This window comes from Gorilla gorilla, chromosome 11 (assembly GCF_029281585.2).
Source record: "Gorilla gorilla gorilla isolate KB3781 chromosome 11, NHGRI_mGorGor1-v2.1_pri, whole genome shotgun sequence".
In the NCBI taxonomy this organism is placed as follows: domain Eukaryota; kingdom Metazoa; phylum Chordata; class Mammalia; order Primates; family Hominidae; genus Gorilla; species Gorilla gorilla.
This window is the reverse complement of record NC_073235.2, coordinates 99067238-99094889: the sequence shown is the minus strand read 5'-3', so window position 1 is coordinate 99094889 and position 27652 is coordinate 99067238. Positions and strand designations below refer to the sequence as shown.

Here is a 27652-nt window from a genome sequence, read left to right as displayed (position 1 = left end):
TTGATAAACTCCAATTTATCATTTTTGTCCCTTTATGGATCATGCTTTTGATATCAAATCTAAGAAATCTTTGTGTAATCCAAGATCATAAAGATTTCTTCCTATGTTTTCTTCTAAAAGTTTTACAGTTTCAGGGTTTACATTTACATCTATGATCCATTTTAATTTTTATACATTTTGTGAGGCATGGAGCAAAGATATTTTGTTTTTGCATATGGATATCCAATTATCCCGGCACCGTTTGTTGAAAAGACTGTCCTTTCTCTGCTTTCAGTTTTGTTGAAAAGAAAACGTTCATCAAACTATTTTGGATAGGTAGTACATTCACATTATTTTTAAAGTACAAAAAGATTAAGTGAAAAACATCCCAGCCCCCCAGTCTCCTTCCTCAAAAATAATGTTGCCAGTTTATTATGGGTCATTTTAGACAGTCTAAGCTTATACAAGTGAATACATACGTATATATTCTTTATCTCCCTACCCTTTTTACATCCAAATAGTAAAATATTACATATACTCTTCTGAACTTTTATTGTTTAAACCTAATAATATATATATATCTTGAAGCAGTATTGCAAAACTATGGATACAAACTATTATTTAGCCAGTCTCTTACTGATAAGATTTTGGTTGCTTCCTCTGTTGCTATTAGCCAGCAATACTTCAGTAAGTGACCTTGTATACATGTCATGTGTACAAGCCAGTATATCGGTAGGAAAAAGTCCTAGAAGGACAATTGTAGGGTCAAAGTTGTAGGGTCAAATTGTAGGGTCAAAATTGCTCTCCATAGGAAGGCATAGGAACTCCATAGGAAGTTGTACTGTTTCATAATCCCAACGGTAACAAAGGAGGATGTATTTTCCCCACATCTACCTCAACGTTATAAAACATCCTTAAACTTGAACCTGTAACATTTAAAATATTTAACTTTTTCTACAGAAAAGGATCCCAGAAAAGTGCAAAAGACGGCAACTTACAGGTCCGATAATCTACTGAATTTTGTTCTAGAAAAGTATACAAGAATATCATTTTTAAAATTCTACCAGTTTTTTAAGTGTATGTATATATCAGTATGTATATACACACATATAAATGCAAAAATGCCACTAGATGTTTACAGAAGACATCTAAATAGTAGTGAGGCAGGAGAATAGGGTCTGGAGGCAGGGAACTTAAGGCCAATTCATGCTGATTACCTAAAGCTGGATCAAGGAAAAACACCAAGGTCTGGGGACAGGAAAAGTGAGGCCAATTTCTGCTGATTTCCCAAAGCTGGATCAAAAGGAAAACACCGGGGTCTTGCGACAGGGAAGCTAAGTCCAATTAACACCAACTTACAAAAGCTACACCAAAAGGAAAAACCCCATCTCCCCAGCAAGTAGCAAAGGATCAAAGGCTACTACTCTCCCTACACTCCTCCCGCTTCCACCATGTCTCAGATGGAAAGGGAGAGTGTCTTGGATTGGCCCCAGGCCAAGCATGGACCATCCCTTCATCAGCATAGGGCATCAATTCACCTGAGCCTTTAATTAGCCACAGGCCAAATCCTTCATCCAGATAAGAGGTAGCCATAAGGACCTCAAAAGGAGTACTTAAAACCCAGAAAACTCCACACCGTATGGAGTTCTTTCATCGTTTTAATAAATCCCTGCTTTCGCTGCTTCCTTCATTACTTTGCGTGATTTTTTCAATTCTTTGTTCAAAACACCAAGGACCTGGACAACTAACACTCACAGCCCTCCTTCCGGTAATAGTAGCCCACTCTAGAAGATAAGCTATAGTATTTTCTATTTCTAAATATCAGATAAAGATGAATGCTCTAATAAGTTTTCTCAAGAAAATATTTTCCAATGTTAAATTTCTTGGGGTTTCTTGAAGTAATTTTCTATTTGAAAATGAGGCTTTATCCAAGCATTTTAGCTCAAATGTTAAGATTAGGTAGAAATTTTGAATTTTTAAAAAAATCAAAATTATATAAAAAACTCAGTAGTTACTGTTATGCCAAATGTTCTATGTCTAAAACTAATTATGTGATGGCTAGGATAATGGTTTCAATCTATATTAGTCTTTTTTCTATTTGTGAAGAACCTTATTTCCTTGTTAGTCATATCTTCAAGCATTATATTTCTGGATTAATATTTCATTCTTGTATAAATTTAAAACTTCCTTAAGATTTAATTTGTGGTCTTCACTTACCGAGTCTCGTTTAAGAAAATTTGGTGATTCATCATTTATTAAAGGTCTTGAGGCTAGAATCTCTATTTTGCCTTCCAGTCTTCCCTCCATGGTTTTAATAGCATTCAAAAGAGTCTTTAGAGAGATCCTAGAGTCTCCAATATCCTGAGATGTTTTCATAGAAGGCAGGTTAGGTGCAAAGCTCACACGGCGTGTAGAGTTTGGAATAACACTAGGCAAACCAACTGATGACGTTCTTTCCTTTATACTGTTTACATGGGACCTAGAGATTTCGGGGGATTTTGAAGATGCAGGCCTCTCTGGAGATTTCCTTTTTCTTAGAGGCATCGTCAATTATTAATAAAAACAATAAAATCAGCTAAACCTAGAGTTATTTTTCAAGGAATAGCCCCTTTACTAGGAGAAACAACACAGTGTTCTAGAAGGAGCCGTAATGGAAAATATATTGAAAATGTGTTTCTCTGCTTTCAGAGTGAAGAGATCACACTGCAAAATATGACCCAGCAAAGAAACAGACCTTATGCCAACCTCCCTGTCAGAGAGCGCATCTAATGAGGCCTCCTTTAACAACTCTGTGACCTCATCACTCATCAGCAGAGTCAAGTGGTTAGAACTCTATGAGTATTCCATTTGAAAACATATTTTAGTTCCTTGGTTACCAGGGGTATAGATACACAAATATCATAGACACAGAAGTTACATATGCTTTTATTAAGAGTTAACGATTTAAAAAATAACCTAATGATATGCGTGCTAAATCTGTAAATAATTGAAATGAGTCACTTTCTTCTGGTAACACCTTCCTGGGGTATGTTCTTCACTAAATGTTTTTGTTATCTTGCTTAACTTTTTCTATTCATTTGTTAAAATATTATGTGAACTATGAAAGGTTTTTAGCTTCAAGAGCCACCATGCTGACAAGTAAGCACTTTCATTACCAATACTTCTTTCAGGTGAGCATCTGCCTGCTGCAGGTGTACCCTCTTGGCACTGAGTTCTGAGTTTGCCTTTAATTCAAAAAACAAAGATACTTGTTCCTCACAACTGCCAAAATTTGTAAGGCTCAAGTTTAAAAAGCACTGCCTTTATGAAAGCATTTCTCACTGCTTCTACTCATAATAACGCTCCCTATGAATGTTCAGTAATACAATCTATTTTTCTGAAAAGCATAACTTTCTATTCTCTAATAAAGTTTATGGAGTACATTTCCTAACTATAACAAGCAAGTTGAATGTCTCAATCCTGCTTCAGGTATCTTTACAATTTCTGAGGCTTTAGCAGAACCTTGTATGTACTAGGTGCTTGAAAAAAAAGTTTGTTAAACTGAGTCAAGTGACAGCATATTTATCTTTCTGGGATTGTGTGGTAAAGTGGGGGAAAAAATATCAAACAATTTCTTAAAAACAAAATATAGCAGCAATCCGCTTTTGTAGATATTAATCACACCTGAGCATATTTAGTCTGTAGAGACTTATTCATCTTGCATAGATGATCATTCTGTAAGCTGGTGTCAGTAAAAGACTGTACTTGTTCTTCTAGCTGTTTAACTTTTATCTAGAGGAAAAACAAAAATACAAAAAGAATTTTAAAAAATAAAGACATTTAAACATATATATTTACACATATTTATATACTCCAGAAGGGGGAAAAAGGGTCATGAGTTGTAAAAAAAAAAAAAAAAAAAAAAAATTACAGAGAATCTTTAAAACTTGCAAAAAGCAATCCTAAGTTTAATCATGCTAAAAATGATTTAGACTCTGTAGCCATTTAAATGTACTGAGATAACTCATTTGGTTTCTAGTGCTTATAGGCCTCCAAATGGACATGACTCATGAATATAACAGTGAGATTTTGTGGCTAATATAATTCAAAAATTTGTGGCTAATATATTTGAATTGTGGTACCTGGCATTCAAAACCCTTTTGAATGTGTATAATTAGAACTGTCAATGTGCAAGAAGCAGACATATCAGACCAGAAGAATGGAATGGGGTGGAGAACAGGCATAGAGTCTTGAGTTTCACTGACACAATATTATAAAAGTTGAATAAATGGAATTCTTATATGTTGAATTATATTTTAAAACTAATTCATAAAGATGATACTCACAAGTCTCTCTTCAAAGAAAATTATCATTTTGGAGGACAAAATCATTTAATATATACTCATAAATCTCCAAATTATGCGTTTTTCCACATTTGCTTCCTCTTATCCCCAAACCATTCACACACAACAATTAATGTTACCGAGCCTACCCCTAAATCAGGAAAATTTTCATCCAAAATTTTATTTAAATCAACAGTTCCATCTCTCAATATCTTGTTTCCTATCTGTAGAGTGCAAACATCTCTTTCACTAGCTACTGGACATTTTCAGCAACTGTTAAAATTTGAATGGGGTGTTAGAAATCAGGATGGTTAATTAGCCTTGTGGGTGACAGTTACTGGAAGAGGGTACTGGGTGTTAGGGATGTTCTGTTTCTTGATCTGAGTGCTGATAACATAGCTATATTTACTTTATAAAAAATTCATCAGGCTGTGCCCTGTGTACTTTTCAGTATATATGCTATAGTTCAACAAGAAATTAAAAAACAAGGTAAACCAAGCACTTACCTAACTTCTAAATTAAGGTCACAAATGCAGTTGCTTATAGGGGCCAGGCAGCTAACACAATGTTGAAATCCTAGTGGTTAAGTGATGGGGCCAATGGTAGATTAGAGTGAGGCCAAAGAACTCAAACTGACATATGTTTAAAAACAACTTTAAAAGTGCTGGAAATCTTTCAGACATATATGCCATCATCCCATCTATCCACCACTGAACTTAAAAAAAAAAACTACCGTTAAAATTGAAAGCTTCTGTGTAGCCTATTCCAACCAAATCTCCTTCTATCCTACAGTTAACTATTTTGCTGAATGTATCATTCCTATTCTTTAAAAAATAACTTTATATGTATCCCTAAACAGTATATAGTATTGTTTTATGAGATTCATCCATGTTAACACATGTAACTCTAATGTACTTATTTAATATGCCCTCTTAAATATACTGATTTTAGGCTATTCCGTTCTAAGATGACCAAATAGGAACAGCTCTGGTCTGGAGCTCCCAGCATGCCCGACACAGAAGACGGGTGATTTCTGCATTTTCACTGAGGTACCTGGTTCATCTCATTGGGACTGGTTGGACAGTGGCTGCAGCCCACAGAGGGTGAGCCAAAGCAGGGCAGGGCATCGCCTCACCCGGGAAGCGCAAGGGGGGTCAGGGGATTTCCCTTTCCTAGCCAAGGGAAGCCGTAACAGATGGTACCTGGAAAAACAGGACACTCCTGCCCAAATACTGTGCTTTTCCAACAGTCTTAGCAAACAGCACACCAGGAGATTATATCCTGTGCCTGGCTTGGTAGGTCCCATGCCCACGGAGCCTTGCTCACTGCTAACACAGAAGTCTGAGGCAGCAGCCTGGCATGGGGAGGGGTGTCTGCCATTGCTGAGGCTTGAGTAGGTAAACAAAGCAGTCAGGGAAGCTCGAACTGGGCGGAGCCCACCACAGCTCAGCAAGACCTCCTGCTTCTGTAGACTCCACCTCTCGGGGCAGGGCATAGCTGAACAAAAGGCAGCAGAAACTTCTGCAGACTTAAACGTCCCTGTCTGACAGCTCTGAAGAGAGCAGTGGTTCTCGCAGCACAGTGTTTGAGCTCGGAGAACAGACAGACTGCCTCCTCAAGTGGGTCCCTGACCCCCATGTAGTCTAACTGGGAGACACCTCCCAGTAGGGGCCAACTGACACCTCATACAGCCGGGTGCCCCACCAGGACAAAACTTCCAGAGGAAGGATCAGGCAGCCATATTTGCTGTTCTGCAGCCTCCGCTGGTGATACTCAGGCAAACAGGGTCTGAGGTGGACCTCCAACAAACTCCAACAGACCTGCAGCTGAGGGACCTGACTGTTAGAAGGAAAACTAACAAACAGAAAGGAATAGCATCAACATCAACAAAAAGGGCACCCACATGAAAACTCCATCTGTAGGTCACCAAAATCAAAGACCAAAGGTAGATAAAAGCACAAAGATGGGGAGAAACCAGAGCAGAAAAGCTGAAAATTCTAAAAACCAGAGTGCCTCCTCTCCCCCAAAGGATCACAGCTCCTCACCAGCAATGGAACAAAGCTGGACAGAGAATGACTTTGACTACCTGACAGAAGTAGACTTCAGAAGGTCGGTAATAACAAACTTCTCCGAGCCAAAGGAGGATGTTCGAACCCATTGCAAGGAAGCTAAAAACCTTGAAAAAACATTAGACGAATGGCTAACTAGAAAAAACAGTGTAGAGAAGACCATAAATGACCTGATGGAGCTGAAAACCATGGCATGAGAACTACGCGATGCATACACAAGCTTCAATAGCCAATTCGATCAAGTGGAAGAAAGGGTATCAGTGACTGAAGATCAAATCAGTGAAATAAAACGAGAAGAGAAGTTTAGAGAAAAAAGAGTAAAAAGAAATCAACAAAGCCTCCAAGAAATATGGGACTATGTGAAGCGACCAAATCTACATTTGATTGGTGTACCTGAAAGTGACAGGGAACATGGAACCAAGATGGAAAACACTCTTCAGGATATTATCCAGGAGAACTTCCCCAACCTAGCAAGACAGGCCAACATTCAAATTCAGGATATACAGAGAACACCGCAAAGATACTCCTCAAGAAGAGCAATCCCAAGACACATAATTGTCAGATTCACTAAGGTTGAAATGAAGGAAAAAATGTTAACGGCAGCCAGAGAGAAAGGTCGGGTTACCCACAAAGGAAAGCCCATCAGACTAACAGCAGATCTCTCAGAGAAACTCTACAAGCCAGAGAGTGGGGGCCAATATTCAACATTCTTAAAGAAAAGAATTTTCAACCCAGAATTTCATATCCAGCTAAATTAAGCTTCATAAGTGAAGGAGAAATAAAAACCTTTACAGACAAGCAAATGCTGAGAGATTCTGTCACCCCCAGGTCTGCCTTACAAGAGCTCCTGAAGGAAGCACTAAACATGGAAAGGAACAACTGGTACCAGCCACTGCAAAAACATGCCAAATTGCAAAGATCATTGATGCTATGAAGAAACTGCATCAACTAATGGGCAAAATAACCAGCTAACATCATGATGACAGGATCAAATTCACACATAAAAATATTAACCTTAAATGTAAATGGACTAAATGCCCCAATTAAAAGACACAGACTAGCAAATTGGATAAAGAGTCAAGACCCATCAGGGTGCTGTATTCAGGAGACCCATCTCACGTTCAGAGACACAAATAGACTCAAAATAAATGGATGGAGGAAGATCTACCAAGCAAATGGAAACCAAGAAAAAGCAGGGGTTGCAATCCTAGTCTCTGATAAAACAGACTTTAAGCCAACAAAGATCAAAAGAGACAAAGAAGGCCATTACATAACGGTAAAGGGATCAATTCAACAAGAAGAGGTAACTATCCTAAATATATATACACCCAATACAGGAGCACCCAGATTCATAAAGGAAGTTCTTAGAGACCTTTAAAGAGACTTAGACTCCCACACAATAATAGTGGGAGACTTTAACACGCTACTGTCAATGTTCGACAGATCAATGAGACAGAAGGTTAACAAGGATATCCAGGACTTGAACTCAGCTTTGCACCATGCAGACCTAATAGACATCTACAGAATTCTCCACCCCAAATCAACAGAATATACATTCTTCTCAGCACCACATCACACTTATTCCAAAATTGACCATATAGTTGGAAGTAAAGCACTCCTCAGCAAATGTAAAAGAACAGAAATCACAACAAACTGTCTCTCAGATGACAGTACAATCAAATTAGCACTTAGCATTAAGAAACTCACTCAAAACCGCACAACTACATGGAAACTGAACAACCTGGTGCTCCTGAATGACTACTGGGTAAATAACAAAATTAAGGCAGAAATAAAGATGTTCTTTGAAACCAATGAGAACAAAGACACAGTGTACCAGGATCTCTGGGACACATTTAAAGCAGTGTGTAGAGGGAAATTTACAGCACTAAATACCCATAAGAGAAAGCAGGAAAGATCTAAAATCAACACCCTAACATCACAATTAAAAGAACTAGAGAAGCAAGAGCAAACAAATTCAAAAGCTAGCAGCAGGCAAGAAACAACTAAGATCAGAGCAGAACTGAAGGAGATAGAGATACAAAAAACCCTTCAAAAAAATCAAGGAATCCAGGAGATGGTTTTTTGAAAAGATCAACAAAATTGATAGACTGCTAGCAAGACTAATAAAGAAAAAAATAGAGAAGAATCAAATAGACACAATAAAAAAGTGATAAAGGGGATATCAATACCTATCCCACAGAAATACAAACTACCATCAGAGAATACTGTAAACACCTCTACACAAATAAACCAGAAAATCTAGAAGAAATGGATAAATTCCTGGACACATACACTCTCCCAAGACTAAACCAGGAAGAAGTTGAACTTCTAAATAGACCAATAACAGGCTCTGAAATTGAGGCAATAATAGCCTACCAACCAAAAAATGTCCAGGACCAGACAGATTCACAGGCAAATTCTACTAGAGGTACAAAGAGGAGCTGATACCATTCCTTCTGAAACTATCCCAATCAACAGAAAAAGAGGGAATCCTCCCTAACACATTTTATGAGGCCAGCATCATCCTGATACCAAAGCCTGGCAGAGACACAACAAAAAAAGAGAATTTTAGACCAATATCCCTGATGAACATTGATGTGAAAATCCTCAATAAAATACTGGCAAAACAAATCCAGCAGCACATCAAAAAGCTTATCCACCACAATCAAGTCAGCTTCATCTCTGGGATGCAAGACTGGTTCAACATACACAAACCAATAAACATAATCCATCACATAAACAGAACCAATGAAAAAACCACGATTATCTCAATAGATGCAGAAAAGGCCTTTGACAAAATTCAACAACCCTTCATGCTAAAAACTCTCAATAAGCTAGGTATTGACGGAACGTTGTCTCAAAATAATAAGAGCTATTTATGAAAAACTGACAGCCAATATCATACTGAATGGGCAAAAACTGGAAGCATTTCCTTTGAAAACTGGCACAAGACAGGGATGCCCTCTCTCACCACTCATATTCAACATAGTATTGTAAGTTCTAGCCAGGGCAATCAGGCAAGAGAAAGAAATAAACAGTATTCAATTAGGAAAAGAGGAAGTCAAATTGTCCCTGTTTGCAGATGACATGACTGTATATTTGGAAAACCCCATTGTCTCAGCCCAAAATCTCCTTAAGCTGATAAGCAACTTCAGCAAAGTCTCAGGATACAAAATCAATGTGCAAAAATCACAAGCATTCCTATACACCAATAACAAACAGCCAAATCATGAGTGAACTCCCATTCACAATTGCTTCAAAGAGAATAAAATACCTAGGAATCCAACTTACAAGGGATGTGAAGGACCTCTTCAAGGAGAACTACAAACCACTGCTCAACAAAATAAAAGAGGACACAAAGAAATGGAAGAACATTTGTTCTTCCATAATGCCATATGGCCATACTGCCCAAGGTAATTTATAGATTCAAGGCCATCCCCATCAAGCTACCAATGACTTTCTTCACAGAATTGGAAAAAACTACTTTAAAGTTCATATGGAACCAAAAAGGAGCCCGCATTGCCAAGACAGTCCTAAGCCAAAAGAACAAAGCTGGAGGCATCATGCTACCTGACTTCCAACTATACTATAAGGCTGCAGTAACCAAAACAGCATGGTACTGGCACCAAAACAGATATATAGACCAATGGAACAGAACAGAGCCCTCAGAAATAACACCACACATCTACAACCATCTGATCTTTGACAAACCTGACAAAAATAAGAAATGGGGAAAGGATTTCCTATTTAATACATGGTGCTGGGAAAACTGGCTAGCCATATGTAGAAAGCTGAAACTGGATCCCTTCCTTACACCTTATACAAAAATTCAAGATGGATTAAAGACTTAAATGTTAGACCTAAAACCATAAAAACCCTAGAAGAAAACCTAAGCAATACCATTCAGGACATAGGCCTTGGAAAGGACTTCATGACTAAAACACCAAAAGCAATGGCAACAAAAGCCAAAATTGACAAACGGGATCTAATTAAACTAAAGAGCTTCTGCATAGCAAAATAAACTAACTACCATCAGAGTGAACAGGCAACCTACAGAATGGGAGAAAATTTTTGCAATCTACCCATCTGACAAAGAGCTAGTATCCTGAATCTACAAAGAACTTAAACAAATTTACAAGAAAACAACAACCCCATCAAAAAGTTGGCGAAGGATATGAACAAACACTTTTCAAAAGAAGGCATTTATGCAGCCAACAGACACATGAAAAAATGCTCATCATCACTGGTCATCAGAGAAATGCAAATCAAAACCACAATGAGATACCATCTCACACCAGTTAGAATGGGGATCATTAAAAAGTCAGGAAACAGCAGATGCTGGAGAGGATGTGGAGAAACAGAAATGCTTTTACACTGTTGGTGGAAGTGTAAACTAGTTCAACCATTGTGGAAGACAGTGTGGTGATTCCTCAAGGATCTAGAACTAGAAAATACCATTTGACCCAGCCATCCCATTACTGGGTATATACCCAAAGGATTATAAATCATGCTACTATAAAGACACATGCACATGTATGTTTATTGCGGCACTATTCACAATAGCAAAGACTTGGAACCAACCCAAAATGTTCATAGATGACAGACTGGATTAAGAAAATGTGGCACATAGACACCATTCAATACTATGCAGCCATAAAAAAATGATGAGTTCATGTCCTTTGCAGGGACATGGATGCAGCTGGAAACCATCATTATCAGCAAACTATCGCAAGGACAGAAAAACAAACACCCCATGTTCTCACTCATAGGTGGGAATTGAACAACATGAACACCTGGACACAGGGCAGGGAACATCACACCCCGGGGCCTGTTGTGGGGTGGGGAGCAGAGGGAGGGATAGCATTAGGAGAAATACCTAATGTAAATGATGAGTTAATGGGTGCAGCAAACCAACATGGCACATGTATACCTATGTAACAAACCTGCATGTTGTGCACATGTACCCTAGAACTTAAAGTATAATAAAAAAATACTGATTTTAAAACTGGCATAACTACTTTTAGTAAGGGGAAATATAACAAAATCTAGTAAAACTTAGGATATGCACATCCTAAAACCCAGTAATTCTACTCCTAAGAATTTTATATTTAGCTGAGAGAATCTTCTGTATATAAGGAGACAGGTACAAAAATTCATCATATCATTGTTATTGTTTGCAAGCAATTAAGAACTAGCCGATTATCCATCAACAGAAGAATAAATACATTGTGGCATATTTACATAATGGAATACTGTACAGCACTGAAAAGGAAGTTCAAACCATGTTTGAACATGAGGCAGCAGTTTCCAATAAAGTTTACATTAACACACAAAATCCAGTATTTATATCATTCATTAACAAGTTGATTCTGAAAATGTAGTCTTTTACCAAATACAATTCATATGTATATTTTTAATCCATTCTAATCCAGTTGAGAACACACAGCAGACTACTGTTTTGACTATGTTTAGTATACAGCTCTTCCTTTAAATTGTCTTGTAAGAGTTATGTGCTCCAAGAGCACTTTCCCTAGAGCTGATGAAGTCAGTGCTTTTGGAATGTGGCAGCCCAAGACCTGACATAAAAGCACCAATGAATCAATAGTTCACAATAGTTCAAAAAGTGTTTCTTCAAAGACTATCAAAAATCTTAAACTCTTATTATAGGAATATGAACAGCAAACAGGCACGTATTTCCTTTATAATTACACAGAATCTGGATAATTTCTAAGATTGCATAGTTGAGGTTTAAAAGGTCAGACAGATAACATCAGACCCATTCATAAATTATAAAATATATTTCATTCCCAGTCAAAATTTGGCTTTAAGTCTGTCATGAGAGCCTGGGATCTGTCTTATATATTTCATAATATATTTCATTTTTCTTGGAAAAACTAAAAAAAGGTTAAAGTCATGGGTCATAGCCTCTTATAAGATCATTCATTTCAGAAAGGGGAAAGTTATTTTATGCCTGTAAAGATGCATATACCCAGCCTGTAATGTAGCCTATTTTTCCCAATGAGAAGTAGATAAGAGAGGTGTGCTTATCCTCCTCATTTTATAGATGATTAAGATGAAACTCAAGAAAATTAAGATCTTTCCACGGTCACACAAATGTAGATAATATTTAAATGCATCACTACCTCTGCAAAATATTAATAGGTGTTCTAGTAATTCTTTTTATTGTAGTTCTTTTTATTGTTCTAGTAATGTATTGTTCCACAAGCATGGCTTATCGACTACCTTTTAGATGGCCTGCTATTTCTGGGCCCTATCCTGTCTACTAACCCTATGGTAAACCCTTTGAGTAGATGAGGATGAGGTTAATGCTGATGTGTTTGGCAAGCTTCTAGTGAAATTACTTATCAAATCAGCTCCATAGTTGCTGCTATGGTTTGGATGTGGTTTGACCCTGCCAAAACTCATGCTGCAATTTAACTGCTGATGTAATTAAATGTTGATAGGTAGTGGGACCTTTAAGAGGTATTTGGGTAATGAGGGATCCGCTCTCATGAAGGGTTAATGCAGTCTCACATGGGTGAATAAGTTCTCCCTCTTGGGTTGTTATAAAGTGAGGCTGCCTCTTGTGTTTGGTCTCTTTGCAAACACCCACTCTCCCATCTGCTTTCTGCCATGACATGAGGCAGCATGAGGTGTTCACAGATAGGGTGTATGATCCTGGACTTCCCAGCCTCCAGAATCATGAGCCAAATAAACTTCTTTAATTTACAAATTACCCAGTCTCAGACATTCTGTTATAGCAACAGAAAACAGACTAGGACGGTTGCCAAGCCTAACTGGGCTTCACTTCATACTATTTAATCTAGTGGGCCTCAACTATGGTTGTAACATTGGAATCATCTGAGTAGCTTTAAAAAGTACTGAAGTCTCTTGTAATCCCAGCACTTTGGGTGGCCAAGGCAGGCAGATTGCTTGAGCTCAGGAGTTCGAGACCAGCCTGGGCTACATGGAGAAACCCTATCTCCATGGAAAAACCAAAAATATGAAAAAACTTAGCTGGGTATGGTGCTGCACACCTGAATCCCAGCTACTTGGGTGACTGAGGTGGGAGGAACATTTGAGCCCGGAAGGCGGAGGCTGCAGCAAGCCCAGATATTGCACCATTGCACTCCAGCCTGGATGACAGAGTGAGACCTCATCTCACTCACGCGCACACACACACACGCACACACACACACACACACACACACACACACACACACAGCACTTCAGTCGAGGAACTATCCCCTGAGATTTTGATTTAATTGCTCTGGGATGCCTTTCTAGTCATGGGAATTTTCCCCCTTCATTTTTTTCTAGAGACAGGGTCTCACTCTATCACCCAGGCAGGAATGCAATGGCATGATCATAACTCACCATAGCCTCCAACTCCTGGGCTCAAGTGATCCTCCCACTTGGGGCTCCCACCTGAGCCTCCCAAGTAGCTAGGATTACAAGCACTTGCCATCACGCTTGCCTAATTTTTATTTATTTATTTTTTGTAGAGTCAGGGTCTTGCTATATTGCCCAGGCTAGTCTCAAACTCCTGGCCTCAAGCCATTCTCCTGCCTCTGCCACCCAAAGTGTTGGGATCAGGTATGAACCACCACGCACAGCCTCCCCCAACATTTTATAAAATGTTCTAAATATATAGAAAAATGGAAAGAATTTTACTGTGAACATGCATACACCAACCATCCCATCCAAATTCTACCATTAATGTTCTTTTATTTGCTTATCACATATCTATCCATTTATCATTTCCTCTATCCATCCATCAACCTATTTTTTCTATGCTGCATTTCAAAGTAAATGGCAGATATCATACACTTCCCAGCATGAGGAATTTTAAAAACTGCCTAGTGATTCTAATGTGTAGCTAAGACTTAGCACCACTGATTTGGATTTCAGTGTTTCCATTGGAGTTAGTTTAAGTCAGGCTTACCTATATCAGTTGCAGGCTTCCTGCTCTGGGGTACCATAGGGACAAAACCCACAGGCAGCAAAAGAACAGTATCATCACATTCACTCAATTGCCTCTGAGTCTGTTTCCAGATTTATTTCTTTTCAGAAATGTGTTATAAAAATTCAGCAAAAAGAGGTATAGGCTTTCTACATTCTCAGTGAATGACCATGCATAAAATGATTATAATAAAGTTTCAAATAGTCACAGAATGGGTTTTGGCTTCACAATTTTAGGTTTCAGCAACTACAGTATGTAAATAGAAGTCACCTGGCTATTAATGAGGCCACAAACTTAAGGATGTTCAGAGACTATAGACTTAGTAAATGACAGAGCTAGGTATTCTCAAAATCTAGCAATATTTAATTTGATAATTGGTATTTTTAAAATTCAAACAAAAAAATCAGAAAATAAATCTCATACCTGGAGTTTTCCATTTTCATAGGCCAGTTTATTTTTACTTTCAGTAATTTTTCCCAAGACTTTTTCCACCTTCTGTTGGGCAAACTGATAAGGCAAACAAAGGCATCAGAACCTCTAGGCATAGAAAGGAATAACCATTTTCATTTTTAAACAAGTATTTACATCCTTACCATTTCTATCATCATAAGATCAAGATTTCTATTTATTTGCTACTGCTGCTTTTAGTCTTTTCTACATAGTTGATCACAGGGCTAATATGCAACATGTACAGAGACTGCTAATAAAAGCATGAAGCTTTAAGAGTACCAGAGTTTGTTGGTTTTGTATATTAACTTTTTTTGTTATGTCAGTTATTCCTTTGTAGTTGTGATCCAGCATGGATGTGGTGTGGTTGTATCAGTGACTGCAGGTAGTCTGTGGAGCATTACACAGTTCTTTACGGAAATAGCAGCTGCAAGTGACCAGGACCACTGACAGCAGAAGGCACATCACTTACCATGGTAAAAAGCAGTTTAGAAAAATCTCAAAAACAAAATAAATGTTTACTGGAGACTCAAACTCATTGTTTGATCAAATACTCAACACAGTATTATCTGGGGCAAACATTACCAAAGCTTTCATATTTCACGAAATTACATATTTTCATTATTCAAACAGCCTTTAATAATGACAGTTATTTTTTCATATCCTGTTGTTCTCAGACTACATCAGAAAAAAATAAGTACAAAATTTAAATTTTGGGCCATATTGGTACTTTCTTTATATGAGGGGCACCATTAAGTGATTGAACATGGACTTTTCACTCTCCACAATCAATGCCAGTGTTATATCTTAATAACAGGAAATATTGCCATATGTCAAGATCATCTTCATAAACCAAATGTGGAGATAATGCACACAAAGCAAATGTGACTGAAGACACAAACTCTTAATCACTCATAAGCTAACTAGCTGCACTATGGATCATTTGCAGTAAATCTTAAGTTCAAAGTCTTATTAATGTTGGTAAGTATCTCATATTGACATTATTCACTATTTCTGGTTTATATTTGCTTATTCTGTGAATAACAGAACAGAGTGCCTTTTAGGCATTTTAAGCCAAAGAATTTTAGACTTTTGTTTTATGTTCAATTTTAGGTAAGCTGATAAGATAAAACCCATGTATTAATTTACATAAGAGATATTCCTCACTATCTCCAACATGATTACAGCTATTCTTTAGTCACCACTTTGTAATATCCTTTATTTTAAGTGTGTGAACCTACCACACCTGCTTCTAAATAAAAGCAAAAACACATTCCAAACTAGATTACTATAATCTGTAACTCATATTTTCCTCTGTTCAAAATATTTTCTATGAGAAGGCACACTAAGCTGGGCACAGTGGCTCACACTTGTAATCCCAGCACTTTAGGTGGCTGAGGTGGGAGAATCACTTGAAGCCAGAAATTCAAGACCAGTCTGGTCAACATAGCAAAACCCTGTCTCTACAGAAAATTTAAAAATTAGCTGGGCATAGTGGTGCATGCCTGTAGTCCTAGTTACTTGAGAGGTTGAGGCAGGAGAATTGCTTGAAACCAGCTGGTCGAGGCTACAGTGAGCCGTGATGGTGCCATTGCACTCTAGCCTGGAAGACAGAGCAAGACCCCCATTTCAAAAAAAAAAAAAAGGCACAGTAGTCTGGAGCATTGTTTTCTCCTTAGCAGTTGCCTTGGCTAGAAGAATTTTCATTTTTGACGTTCAACACTTGATAAAAATCTATGGAAAAGCCCTTGTATACCACCTACCGTAAAATCATACACCTTTAATATAAAAACTTATACCCAATATTAGGCTTTGGTGGATTATTAACTATTAGACCAAGTATTTGTCCTGTCAGAATATTTATTTCATACATTATTATACATATTCATAATTCAGTTTTTAAAAGTTTTTAAAATCACTGTGTTGCTCCCACTAAGGCAAAGGAAAATATGTTTTAAAAAGCATTTAGACCAGTAGAGTACTGGTTTCAAAATAACCTGAGCAAAATGTAGACTGCTATCAATAAATGGGAAACTCATGATGATAAATATATTATCACAAAATTAGTTCATCATTGATTAATTTTTGTGGAAAACACAGTGCTCTTTGCCAAAATATTATCTGTTTTGGGAACTATGATACAAAATCATTCCATGAATGTAACATTACAGTTTAGGATTATGTTGACCAAGTCTTCAGCAGCAAATAAATTGTAAGGATGGTTAATAATACCATAAAAGCAAAGCTACAAGAATTGAACAATGAGAACACATGGACACAGGAAGGGGAACATCACACACTGGGGCCTGTTGCCGGGTGGGGAGAGGGGGGAGGGATAGCATTAGGAGATATACCTAATGTTAAACGATGAGTTAATGGGTGCAGCACACCAATGTGGCACACGTATATATATATAACAAACCTGCACGTTGTGCACATGTACCCTAAAACTTAAAGTATAATTTAAAAAAAAAGCTTATTTAAAATTCGATTCAAACTTCTACAAATTAAGATGTCTCAGTGTGCTGTAAAGCATAGGTAAGAACATATAAAAAACCAAGAACTAGAGTTAACCTAAAATATGCTAGCTCTAACAAATACTAAACACTCAAATATAACTATCTTCTTGAAATGGGGAAAGTTTTTTTTAAAGAATAACTTAAATTATCTGAGTCTTCTATAAAAGGTGACCAGAAATTTAACAAATAATGGAGATTTTTCCCTATCAATACAATTCCCTCTTTCAGGCAAAGGCATAAAGAAATTCCATTAATCTTTTAAAACAATAATTTTCCCATTTTGCCACCAAAGAGAATGCTAATGTACAAGCGAAAATTGAGCAAAATCAAAATGTGATAATATTTGACAAAGGGTCACTTATTTAAATATTATGACACACACACAAAATAATTGTTCCAAGTTGCTAAGGGAAAGTGGATGTTAAGGCAGTTACTTAAATTACTGTTTACAGATTTAAATAGGCCCTGTACTTTCATCAACAGGAGACAAGAAATTAGAAACCACTTAAATGAGTGAATATCTCAGGTTTTGAGTTACAGAAGAGTGAACTGAAATTAACTTTTGCTTAAATACTCTTGGTAATATACTATAAACATTATTAGTATACAGAGCAAAACAGAAACTGGGGAATCACTTGAGAAACATCATACAGAGAAAGATACCAAACATTAGAATATACATTTTAACTCAGAAACACAAAGATACCACTCTTTAGAAAAGCAGGAAGTAAAAATAGGAAGAATTATCTTAAGATATGAAAGATAGGTTGCCAAAGATCAACAGTAAGCCACAAAATTATTTCTAAAATCATTTTTTAAATCTAGGTGAGCTGTACAAGTTAGCAGAAGCTGTTAGAAGAATACACAAAACCAGTAGGATACTGGCATCTTGGTAAAGCTACTTTATAAGCAGATTGTAAGCATTTTTTAAAGTTTTTGATTATTTTGAATTTTTTATTCAAAATATTTAACAACAGTATGACATGAGCCCCAGCAAATCAAACCAACTTAGACATCTGCATGAGTGTACACTGACAATGTCATCCTGGTTTTAAGAAATAATACATTTTAGTTCATTTTTAAATTTCAAGTCATTAAAGTCCCAGTTGTACAGGGAATTATATTCCTGTCTGGTGCTACAATTTTAAAATATATGTTTAAACCCCAAAAGAGAAGTGGGGAGGAAAATCATTCAAACTGAACTCAGGCATGGTAACCTTCCTACATTTGGATCTTTTCTCACTGTGGTTCCCTGCGTGACTGCCAGTGGTAATGGAATTAAATTGCACTATCACTACAGGCTAAAATGGCAAAAAAAAAAAAAAAAAAAAAAAAAAACCCTGAAATTAGGAAATATGAAAGAAATAGCAGAGAATAATATTTATTATTGCAATATGATATTAATCCTTACTGCCTGGCAAAACAGACATGACCTTCTTTGTATTCTAGTCAATCAATGTTTTTAAAGCACCTATTATGTATTAGGCGTTATGCTAGGCAAGGGAATATAAAGATGAGTAACTACTGTTCTTGCATTAGAAGAGAGTGAATGCAGATGCATAAACAGGCCAATTTCTAATCAATGTAGTAATTATTCTGATATGGATGTGCAGAGTATACTGTGGGATACCTACACTAGAAGAGATCCTCTTGGCATTGCAGGCCGTGAGAGGTTAAGAACCTGCCCAGGTCACACAGTAAATGGAGGTTGAAACCAGATCTATCTGAATTCACGTTTGTGATGTTACACACACAACACACAGTCATGTGTATCTCCAAAAATCAATGAGGGGTTAGACCAGATGGTACTCTTTATAAAGAATTTCAAGTTTTTACTGTCAAAGAACAAAAATACACTGCCAGCATTGAATGACAATAGATTTAATGATATTTAAAAACAAATCCTGAAATCCCTAGCTCATTCCTCAAACTCATATAGCCAACCGAAGCATTTCCAGGCAGGCATGGTCAGAGACGCTTCTGGGTGGAGACAGAACTGCAAGCTAGAATTGCGTTATCTATGAGTCATCACTGGGAACCTGTAATCAAGACACGGTAGGCAGGCAAAAATCAACACTGACCAAATCACTGGCAAGATCTGTCAAAGTCATTAATAGGGTAAGGCTAGGCCTGCTCACTGGCAATGGATTCAGGAAAGAATCAGTCAGACTGAGAATGTGGTCTCCCAAAGGAACCCAGCTGAGGCTGGCCAACCAGCAAAGGACATGGCTGAATCTTTAATTCTGCAGAGAGAGGGTTGGTCTGAAATAATACCAGGGATTACAGCTAATGGATCTTGTCATTCCAATAGGCACTTACAGGCTTTTTTTTTTCTCCGAGACAGTTCAGATACTAAGAATTCAATAAATGTTAGCTATCTGCTACACGTTCTGTGTGTATTAATTTACTCAAGCTCAAACATCCACACAGCTATAGCATTATTATCCTCATTTTGACAGATTAAGAAACTGAGGCTCAGAGAAGTTAAGGATCATACCCGAGGTCACAGCCAAAACTGAAAAGTAGGAAATCTGGCTTGAAAACCATGACCATATAAGAAGATTTAGACTTAGTCTGTATAATTTTTCATAGTTGAAGTAATGAGCAGCTTATAACAGTTTGAAAGACTTTAGCTCAGGTTAAAACAGACTCACATCGGGGTCTTCTAGGAATTTTCAAAGATTATTTGCGTGCTTAAAAGCAAGTAAGTAATATTTTTTCATGTATTCGAAAGCACACAAGAAAATTATTAGCTACTTAACAGAAAGACCATATCTTTAAATCCCCTTTACTTGGAGAAGATTTTTTTTTTTTTTTTTGAGACGGAATCTCGCTCTGTCGCCCAGGTTGGAGTGCAGTGGCCTGATCTTGGCTCACTGCAAGCTCCGCCTCCCGAGTAGCTGGAACTACAGGCATCCGCCACCACGCCCGGCTAATTTTTTCTATTTTTAGTAGTGACAGGGTTTCACCGTGTTAGCCAGGATGGTCTCAATCTCCTTTCCTCGTGATCCACCTGCCTCGGCCTCCCAAAGTGCTGGGATTACAGGTGTGAGCCACTGCGCCCCGCCTGGAGAAGGTATTTTAAGAACTGTACCACTTATTTGTAATGCACTGACCTTGTCAAACAGCTTTCAGAAATCAGACTTATTACTGATTGCCTAATGGAGGAAACTGTCTGATGAGAAAAAAAATACAAGTTTCTTGCTCATAATTTATGGAAGAGGAACTATTTTAAAACATCAGATATATTTGTATTTTTCAGTAACACAGATTGTTTGTGAAGGCAAATGTTTAATAAATCCCTTAAATTCTTGGTTTCTCAAATCACTGTTGTTTGAATACTGTAAGAATCTCTGCTTAGATTTTTAATAATTATGAAAACACAAAGAAAACCCATCTCCTGACCTCTGGTTGTTGTTATTTCTGAACTCATTAGTCATTAATTGCTATTTAGACTGATCTTTTTATACCCACCCCATGGTAATCAGAAGTGACTTGCTGAAGTTCTAGGGAAGCCATCTGATCTGCCAGGTGCTTATTCTCTTCTTCAAGAGTCTGCAGGTTATGAGTTAATGTATTTATGTCTACCTTTAAAGAAACAAAAGTAAAAAAGAAACTATTTATGCCAGATCCAAAAAGTATTATCTTATTTTTAAAATGACAATTACAACTGTAAAATGGACAGTATTGTCCATATGTTTCCTTGCCTCTAAATGTGGAAATATGACCAGTCAGTCTGATAGCTCTATGATTTTTTATTTTTTACTTTTTTGAGACGGAGTCTTGCTCTGTCACCCAGGCTGGAGTGCAGTTGTGTGATCTTGGCTCACTGCAAGCTCTGCCTCCTGGGTTCAAGCGATTCTCCTGCCTCAGCCTCCTGAGTAGCTAGGATTACAGGCACGCACCACCATGCCCAGCTAATTTTTGTATTTTTAGTAGAAACGGGGTTTCATCATGTTGGTCAGGCTGGTCTCGAACTCCTGACCTTGTGATTTGCCCGCCTCAGCCCCACAAAGTGCCGGGATTACAGACATAAGCCACAGAGTCCAGCCACTCTATAATGTTTTTAAGAACCCTTTTCTCTGTGTGGTTTGTGGGTCTAACATTTTTTCTAAAAAGAACCCTTTTTCTCTCTTTTCCATTTTCTGAGTTTTTCTAGTTGCCCTCAGCAAAAGGGATATCGTAAATTATATAGTTCCCCTTTACTATAAGTTAAAGTCCTTCTGGTATTTACTTAAAATCAATTCAAGCTTATGAATATAGATGCAAAAATCTTCCAGCCAGGAGCGGTGGCTCACGCCTGTAATCCCAGCTCTTTGGGAGGCTGAGGCAGGTGGATCACCTGAGGTCAAGAGTTCGAGACCAGCCTGACCAACATGGAGAAACCTCATCGCTACTAAAAATGCAAAATTAGCCAGGCGTGGTGGCACATGCCTGTAATCCCAGCTACTTGGGAGGCTGAGGCAGGAGAACTGCTTGAACCAGGGAGGCAGAGGTTGCGGTGAGCTGAGATCATGCCATTGCACTCCAGCCTGGGTAACAAGAGCGAAACTCCATCTCAAAAAAAAAAAAAAAATCTTCCACAAAATATTAGCAAAATGAACCCAGCAATATATAAAAAGATAACAAATTAGGACTAAGTGAAGCTTATCTCAGTAATGCAAAGCTTGTTGAACATTCAAAATAAATCAGTATAATACACCGTTTCAATAGACTATAGAAGAAAACCCAAATAACCATCTTAATACTCGCAGTAGTAGAATTTCATAAAATTCAACATCAATTCATTATAAAAACTCAGCAAACTAGAAATGAAAGGGAACCACCTCTAGTTGATTAAAAATCCTACAGCTAATATCAATATTAATAGTGAAAAACTTTCCCCCTAAAACTGGGAAAAGGCAAAGGTATCCACTTTCACCGCTCCTATTCCACATCATACAGGAGGCCATAGCTGGTGATGTAAGGCAAGAAAACATAATAAAAGGCATTAAGACTGGAAAAGAAGAAATAAAACTGTCTCTACTCGAGACATATGATTGTCTAAAAAGGAAATCCCGAAGAACCTCCAAAAAAGATGCTAGAGTAAGTGAGTGTGTTAAGGCTGAAGGACATAAGGGCAAATCTATTGTATTTCTATATATTAACAATGTACAATTGGAAATTCACGTTTCATTAAAATGCCATTTAAAACAGTACTAATACTATGAAATTCTTTAAGTACAAATCTAACAAAATATGTCTAAGATATGATGTGCTGAAAATTATGAAATACTGAGTGAAATAAAAAACCAAAATAAAACAGAGAGATAATCATGTTCATTTACCGACATGTGTTGCATAACAATGTTTCAATCAATGACGGACCACATACACAACAATGGTTGGAGCAACAAGCTACACTATATAACCTAGACATGTCAGGGGCTCAAAATAATGGAGGAGAATCTACCAAGCAAATGGAAAACAGAAAAAAGCAGGGGTTGCAATCCTAGTTTCTGAAAAAACAGACTTTAAACCAATAAAGACAAAAAAAGACAAAGAAGGGCATTACATAATGGTAGAGAGTTCAATTCAACAAGAATTATATCTTAAATATATATGCATCCAACACAGGAGCACCCAGATTCACAAAGTAAGTTCTTGAGACCTTCAAAGAGACAGACTCCCACACAATAACAGTGGGAGATTTTAGCATTCCACTGACAATATTAGATCATGGAGACACAAAATGAACAAAGATATTCAGGATCTGAACTCAGCACTAGATCAAATGGAAGTGACAGGTATTTACAGATCTCCTCACCCCAAAACAACAAATATACATTCTTCTCATTGCCACTTGGCACTTACTCTAAAATTGATCACATAATTGGAAGCAAACACTCCTCAGCAAATATGAAAGAACGGAAATTATAACAGTCTCTCGGACCACAACACAATCAAATTAGAATTCAAGACTAAGAAATTCATTCAAAACCACACAACTACATGGAAATTGAACAACCTGCTCCTGAATGACTCCTGGGTAAGTAATGAAATTAAGGCAAAATTCAATAACTTATTTGAAACTAATGAGAAAAAAGAGATAACATACCTGAATCTCTGGGACACCACTAAGGCACTATGAAGAGGAAAATGTATAGCACTAAATTCCCACATCAAAAAATCAGATCTCAAGTTTACAACCTAACTTCACAACTAAAGGAACTAGAGAACAAAGAGCAAACAAATCTCAAAGCTAGCAGAAGACAAGAAATAATCAAAATCAGAGGTGAACTGAAGGAGATAGAGACACAAAAACCATTCAAGAGATCAACAAATCCAGGAGCTGTTTTTGTTTTGTTTTTGAGATGGAGTCTTGCTCTGTTGCCCAGGCTGGAGCGCAGTGGCGCAATCTCAGCTCACTACAACCTCCGACTCCCAGGTTCAAGCAATTCTTCTTCCTCAGTCTCCCGAGTAGCTGGGACTACAGGCCCGTGCCACCACGCCTGGCTAATTTTTGTATTTTTAGCAGAGACGAGGTTTCACCATTTTGGCCAGGCTGATCTCAAACTCCTGACCTCATGATCCACCTGCCTCGGCCTCCCAAAGTGCTGGGATTACAGGCGTGAGCCACCGTGCCCAGCCCAGGAGCTGTTTTTAAAAAAAATAAAATAGATAGACTTCTAGCTAGACTAATAAATAAGAAAAGAGAGAAGTTTCAAATAAACACAATCAGAAATGATAACGGAGATATTACCACTGACCCCACAGAAATGCAAACAACCATCAGAGAATATTAAAAACACCTCTATGTACATAAACTAGAAAATATAGAAGAAACAGATAAATTCCTAGATATATACACCCTCCCAAGACTTAACCAGGAAGAAGAAATTGAATCCCTGAACAGACTAATAACGAGTTCAGAAATTGAGGCAGTAACAAATAGCCTAGCAACCAGAAAAAGCCAGCATCAGACAGATTCACAGCTGAATTCTATTACAGGTACAAAGAAGAGCTGGTACCATTTCTACTGAAATGATTCCAAAAAATTGAAAAGGAGTGACTACTCTGTAACTTATTCTATGAGGCCAGCAGCATCCTGATACCAAAACCTGGCAGAGATACAATGACAAAAAAAGAAAACTTCAGGCCAATATCCTTGATGAACATTGATGCAAAAATCCTCAATGAAATACTGGCAAACTGAATCCAGCAGCATATCGAAAAGCTTATCTGCCATGATCAAGTAGGCTACATCCCTGGGATGCAAGGTAGTTCAACATATGCAAATCAATAAATGTGATTCATCACATAAACAGAACTAAAGAGAAAAACCACATGATTATCTCAATAGATGCAGAAAGGGCCTTCAATAAAATTCAACATCCCTTCACATTAAAAACTCTCAATAAACTAGGTATTGAAGGAACATACCACAAAATAATAAGAGCCATCTATGACAAACCCACAGCCAATATCATACTGAATTGACAAAAGGTAGAGCCATTTCCCTTGAAAACTCGCACAAGACAAGCATGCCCTCTCTCACTACTCCTATGCAACACAATATTGGAAGTTCTGGCCAAGGCAATCAGGAAAGAGAAAGAAATAAAGGGCATTCAAATAGAAAAAGAGGAAGTCAAAGTATCCCTGTTTGCAGATGACATGATCCTATATCTCTTTTTTTTTTTTAATATTCACTATGGATATGATTTATTCCAGAGAGATCATAAAGAACTCTTATCAGCTTATCTAGAACCAAAGCACAGGTCTTAGCTTTCCATGAAAAACTGGCAAATGAATTTATATGTATATGTATTTATATGAATTTACATATTTTAAATTACATATAAGAATTTACGTATTAACTTCAGGTATATGTACAATTAAAACGTTTTAGGTAGGTTTTTTATTTTATTTTATTATTATTATACTTTAAGTTTTAGGGTACATGTGCACAATGTGCAGGTTAGTTACATATGTATACATGTGCCATGCTGGTGTGTTGCACCCATTAACTTCTTTTAGCATTAGGTATATCTCCTAAAGCTATCCCTCCCCCCTCCCCCCTCCCCACAACAGTCCCCAGAGTGTGATGTTCCCCTTCCTGTGTCCATGTGTTCTCATTGTTCAATTCCCACCTATGAGTGAGAATATGCGGTGTTTGGTTTTTTGTTCTTGCGATAGTTTACTGAGAATGATGATTTCCAATTTCATCCATGTCCCTACAAAGGACATGAACTCATCATTTTTTATGGCTGCATAGTATAAACAGAACCAAAGACAAAAACCACATGATTATTTCGATAGAGGCAGAAAAGGCCTTTGACAAAATTCAACAACCCTTCATGCTAAAAACTCTCAATAAATTAGGTATTGATGGGACGTATCTCAAAATAATAAGAGCTATCTATGACAAACCCACAGCCAATATCATACTGAATGGGCAAAAACTGGAAGCATTCCCTTTGAAAACTGGCACAAGACAGGGATGCCCTCTCTCACCACTCATATTCAACATAGTGTTGGAAGTTCTGGCCAGGGCAATTAGGCAGGAGAAGGAAATAAAGGGTATTCAATTAGGAAAAGAGGAAGTCAAATTGTCCCTGTTTGCAGACGACATGATTGTATATTTAGAAAACCCCATTGTCTCAGCCCAAAATCTCCTTATGCTGATAAGCAACTTAAGCAAAGTCTCAGGATACAAAATCAATGTACAAAAATCACAAGCATTCTTATACACCAATAACAGACAAACAGAGAGCCAAATCATGAGTGAACTCCCATTCACAATTGCTTCAAAGAGAATAAAATACCTAGGAATCCAACTTACAAGGGATGTGAAGGACCTCTTCAAGGAGAACTACAAACCACTGCTCAAGGAAATAAAAGAGGATACAAAGAAATGGAAGAACATTCCATGCTCATGGGTAGGAAGAATCAATATTATGAAAATGGCCATACTGCCCAAGGTAATTTATAGATTCAATGCCATCCCCATCAAGCTACCATTGACTTTCTTCACAGAATTGGAAAAAACTACTTTAAAGTTCATATGGAACCAAAAAAGAGCCCACATCGCCAAGTCAATCCTAAGCCAAAAGAACAAAGCTGGAGGGATCACGCTACCTGACTTCAAACTATACTACAAGGCTACAGTAACCAAAACAGCATGGTACTGGTACCAAAACAGAGATATAGATCAATGGAACAGAACAGAGCCCTCAGAAATAATGCCGCATATCTACAACTATCTGATCTTTGACAAACCTGAGAAAAACAAGCAATGGGGAAAGGATTCCCTATTTAATAAATGGTGCTGGGAAAACTGGCTAGCCATATGTAGAAAGCTGAAACTGGATCCCTTCCTTACACCTTATACAAAAATTAATTCAAGATGGATTAAAGACTTAAACGTTAGACCTAAAACCATAAAAACCCTAGAAGAAAACCTAGGCATTACCATTCAGGACATAGGCATGAGCAAGGATTTCATGTCTAAAACACCAAAAGCAATGGCAACAAAAGACAAAATTGACAAATGGGATCTAATTAAACTAAAGAGCTTCTGCACAGCAAAAGAAACTACCATCAGAGTGAACAGGCAACCTACAAAATGGGAGAAAATTTTCGCAACCTACTCATCTGACAAAGGGCTAATATCCAGAATCTACAGTGAACTCAAACAAATTTACAAGAAAAAAACAAACAACCCCATCAAAAAGTGGGCGAAGGACATGAACAGACACTTCTCAAAGGAAGACATTTATGCGATCCTATACCTCAAAAACCCTATTGCCTCAGCCCCAAAGCTTCTTAAGCTGATAAGCAACTTCAGCAGTCTCAGGATACAAAATCAATGTGCAAAGATCGTTAGCATTCCCATACACCAACAACAGTAAAGCTGACAGCCAAATCATGAATGAACTCCCATTCACAGTTGCCACAAAAAGAATAAAATACCTAGGAATACAGCTAACTAGGTAGGTGAAAGGTCTCTACAAGAACTACAAAACACTGCTCAAAGAAATGAGAGATGACATTAACAAATGGAAAAACATTCCATGCTCATGGATAAGAAGAATCATGTCATTAAAATGGCCATACTGCCCAAAGCAATTTACAGATTCAATGCTATTCCCATTAAACTACCATTGACATTCTTCACAGAACTAGAAAATACTATTTTAAAATTTATATGGAACCAAAAAAGAGCCTGAACAGCTAAGAAAATCTTAAGCAAAAAGAACAAAGCTGGAGGTACCATGCTACTCAACTTCAAATTATACTACAGGGCTACAGTAACCAAAACAGCATGCATGGTACTGGTACAAGAACAGACACATAGACCAATGGAACAGAATA

General features: G+C 37.5%; 1 protein-coding gene and 1 long non-coding RNA gene across 7 annotated transcripts in view; one reads left to right on the top strand and one right to left on the bottom strand.

Annotated features, from left to right (window-relative positions):
* Nucleotides 1-27652, bottom strand: part of CCDC150 (coiled-coil domain containing 150) — a 92071-nt gene that overhangs the window by 16123 nt on the left and 48296 nt on the right. For 3 of the 6 annotated variants that reach the window (XM_063695061.1, XM_063695062.1, XM_063695064.1), the window contains 3 exons: nt 20774-20887; nt 14757-14840; nt 3643-3750 (listed from right to left, as the gene is read on the bottom strand). In XM_063695061.1, the coding sequence (XP_063551131.1) occupies nt 3643-3750; nt 14757-14840; nt 20774-20887 (306 nt within the window). Of the gene's footprint in view, nt 1-2196; nt 2774-3642; nt 3751-14756; nt 14841-20773; nt 20888-27652 lie in introns of those variants that run through there. The other 3 variants (XM_055379328.2, XM_063695063.1, XM_063695065.1) reach the window with 3 other exon arrangements.
* On the top strand, nt 2864-15314 carry LOC109025990 (uncharacterized). Its single transcript, XR_002004970.3, has 3 exons — nt 2864-3004; nt 5253-5350; nt 15107-15314. It is a non-coding gene; the product is annotated as an uncharacterized lncRNA (long non-coding RNA).